Genomic DNA, 1,164 nt, shown 5'->3' with positions numbered 1-1,164 from the left:
AGCCGTAGTAGCATCGACTACCCTACACTATAGCATGCGTGGCGATGAGGGCCAGCCCCCCAGGCCACCATTTAGTAGCAGTAAGAGTAGGAGTGTCAACAGGAAGTGAGCCTCACCGTCATCACCATCACCAGCAATAAAGGTAGCGGTCGTCGCGAGGCCCTTCACATTAGAGCCGTGACCCAACTCAGTTTGACAATATCTGCCAACTAGATTGACACTACCACTTTTATCAATGGGGACTTACGAACCAACGACTTCCATCGTCATCACTTTGGGTATCCATTCGCGTCTTTGTTTTTCCGACCCTTGCCCTACTATGGCTTGCAAGAAGGGCACCATCGAGTCCCACATCCCAGAGCTATGCGGAGCTATCTCGGACATCCAGACAACCTCGAGAGGGTCTGCCGCTGGGGTCATGCCAGAGCGGGGTAGGGCTTCAGTGGGGGCTGAGGTGCTACTATGGAGATGGGGTCTAAACGGGTCATGCAAGGGTGCCACTCGGCAGAGCTCAGAGTGGGGGGAAATACGCACATGGCCAACTACATGTGTTGGTGGCAATATGGAAATTCCGTGGAAATTTTGGGAGATTCTTATTGGTTTCTGTACACCGAATCCGTATGTAAACTCTTATGGGCGTGGAAACTATCGAGCTCAGCTGAAGATAGCGAATATATATTCCAACACCAGCGGAGCCACTGTTGAGTTTACCTGTGCAAATGGAAGAACCTCCGCAAGGCTTCAGCAGCGCGTTCATCTCTACTCATGTTGCGATCCAAGTCGGGGTCCACCTCGAGACGGTCAGCCAGACGGCTCATCCAACGACGACGCCGCTGCCTGCGGGGGTCAAAGCCGTCCAGTAGGAAGGTGAGAGACTCCGTCAAGGACATGTAATGGGAGATGAAGTTCGATCAGTAGGGATGCAACAGCGATGTGTGTGTTGCCAAGCGGGATGGCACTACAACATGCGATAGCCTTCTACTGTGATTACGAGAAGGTTCGACAGCTGCCCGACCACAACAGGAAGAACGTAGGGTTAGTTTTACAAACAATACTAGAGTAGACTGAGTGTATGTCACTACAAGGTAATACACCGTGGAAGTAGTGCTTTAGGATCAGTTGCGATGAGATGAAATGCTGTGGGAGATACGACGATTATGCGCG

General features: G+C 51.6%; 1 protein-coding gene across 1 annotated transcript; it reads right to left on the bottom strand.

The window, feature by feature from the left end:
- Positions 1-116: 116 nt before the first annotated feature.
- Pmar_PMAR010995 (acyl-coa oxidase, putative) lies at positions 117-890 on the bottom strand (the record flags this gene model as incomplete). Its single annotated transcript, XM_002766774.1, has 3 exons — positions 117-202; positions 248-475; positions 712-890. Coding segments are annotated over 3 exons (493 nt in total), but the record flags the coding sequence as incomplete, so codon positions are not given.
- Between the last annotated feature and the right edge of the window lie 274 nt (positions 891-1,164).

Source organism: Perkinsus marinus (genome assembly GCF_000006405.1).
Source record: "Perkinsus marinus ATCC 50983 genomic scaffold scf_1104296971924, whole genome shotgun sequence".
Taxonomy (NCBI): domain Eukaryota; phylum Perkinsozoa; order Perkinsida; family Perkinsidae; genus Perkinsus; species Perkinsus marinus.
Note: the sequence above shows the minus strand (reverse complement) of the source record. Positions and strands in the feature narration are given on the sequence as shown.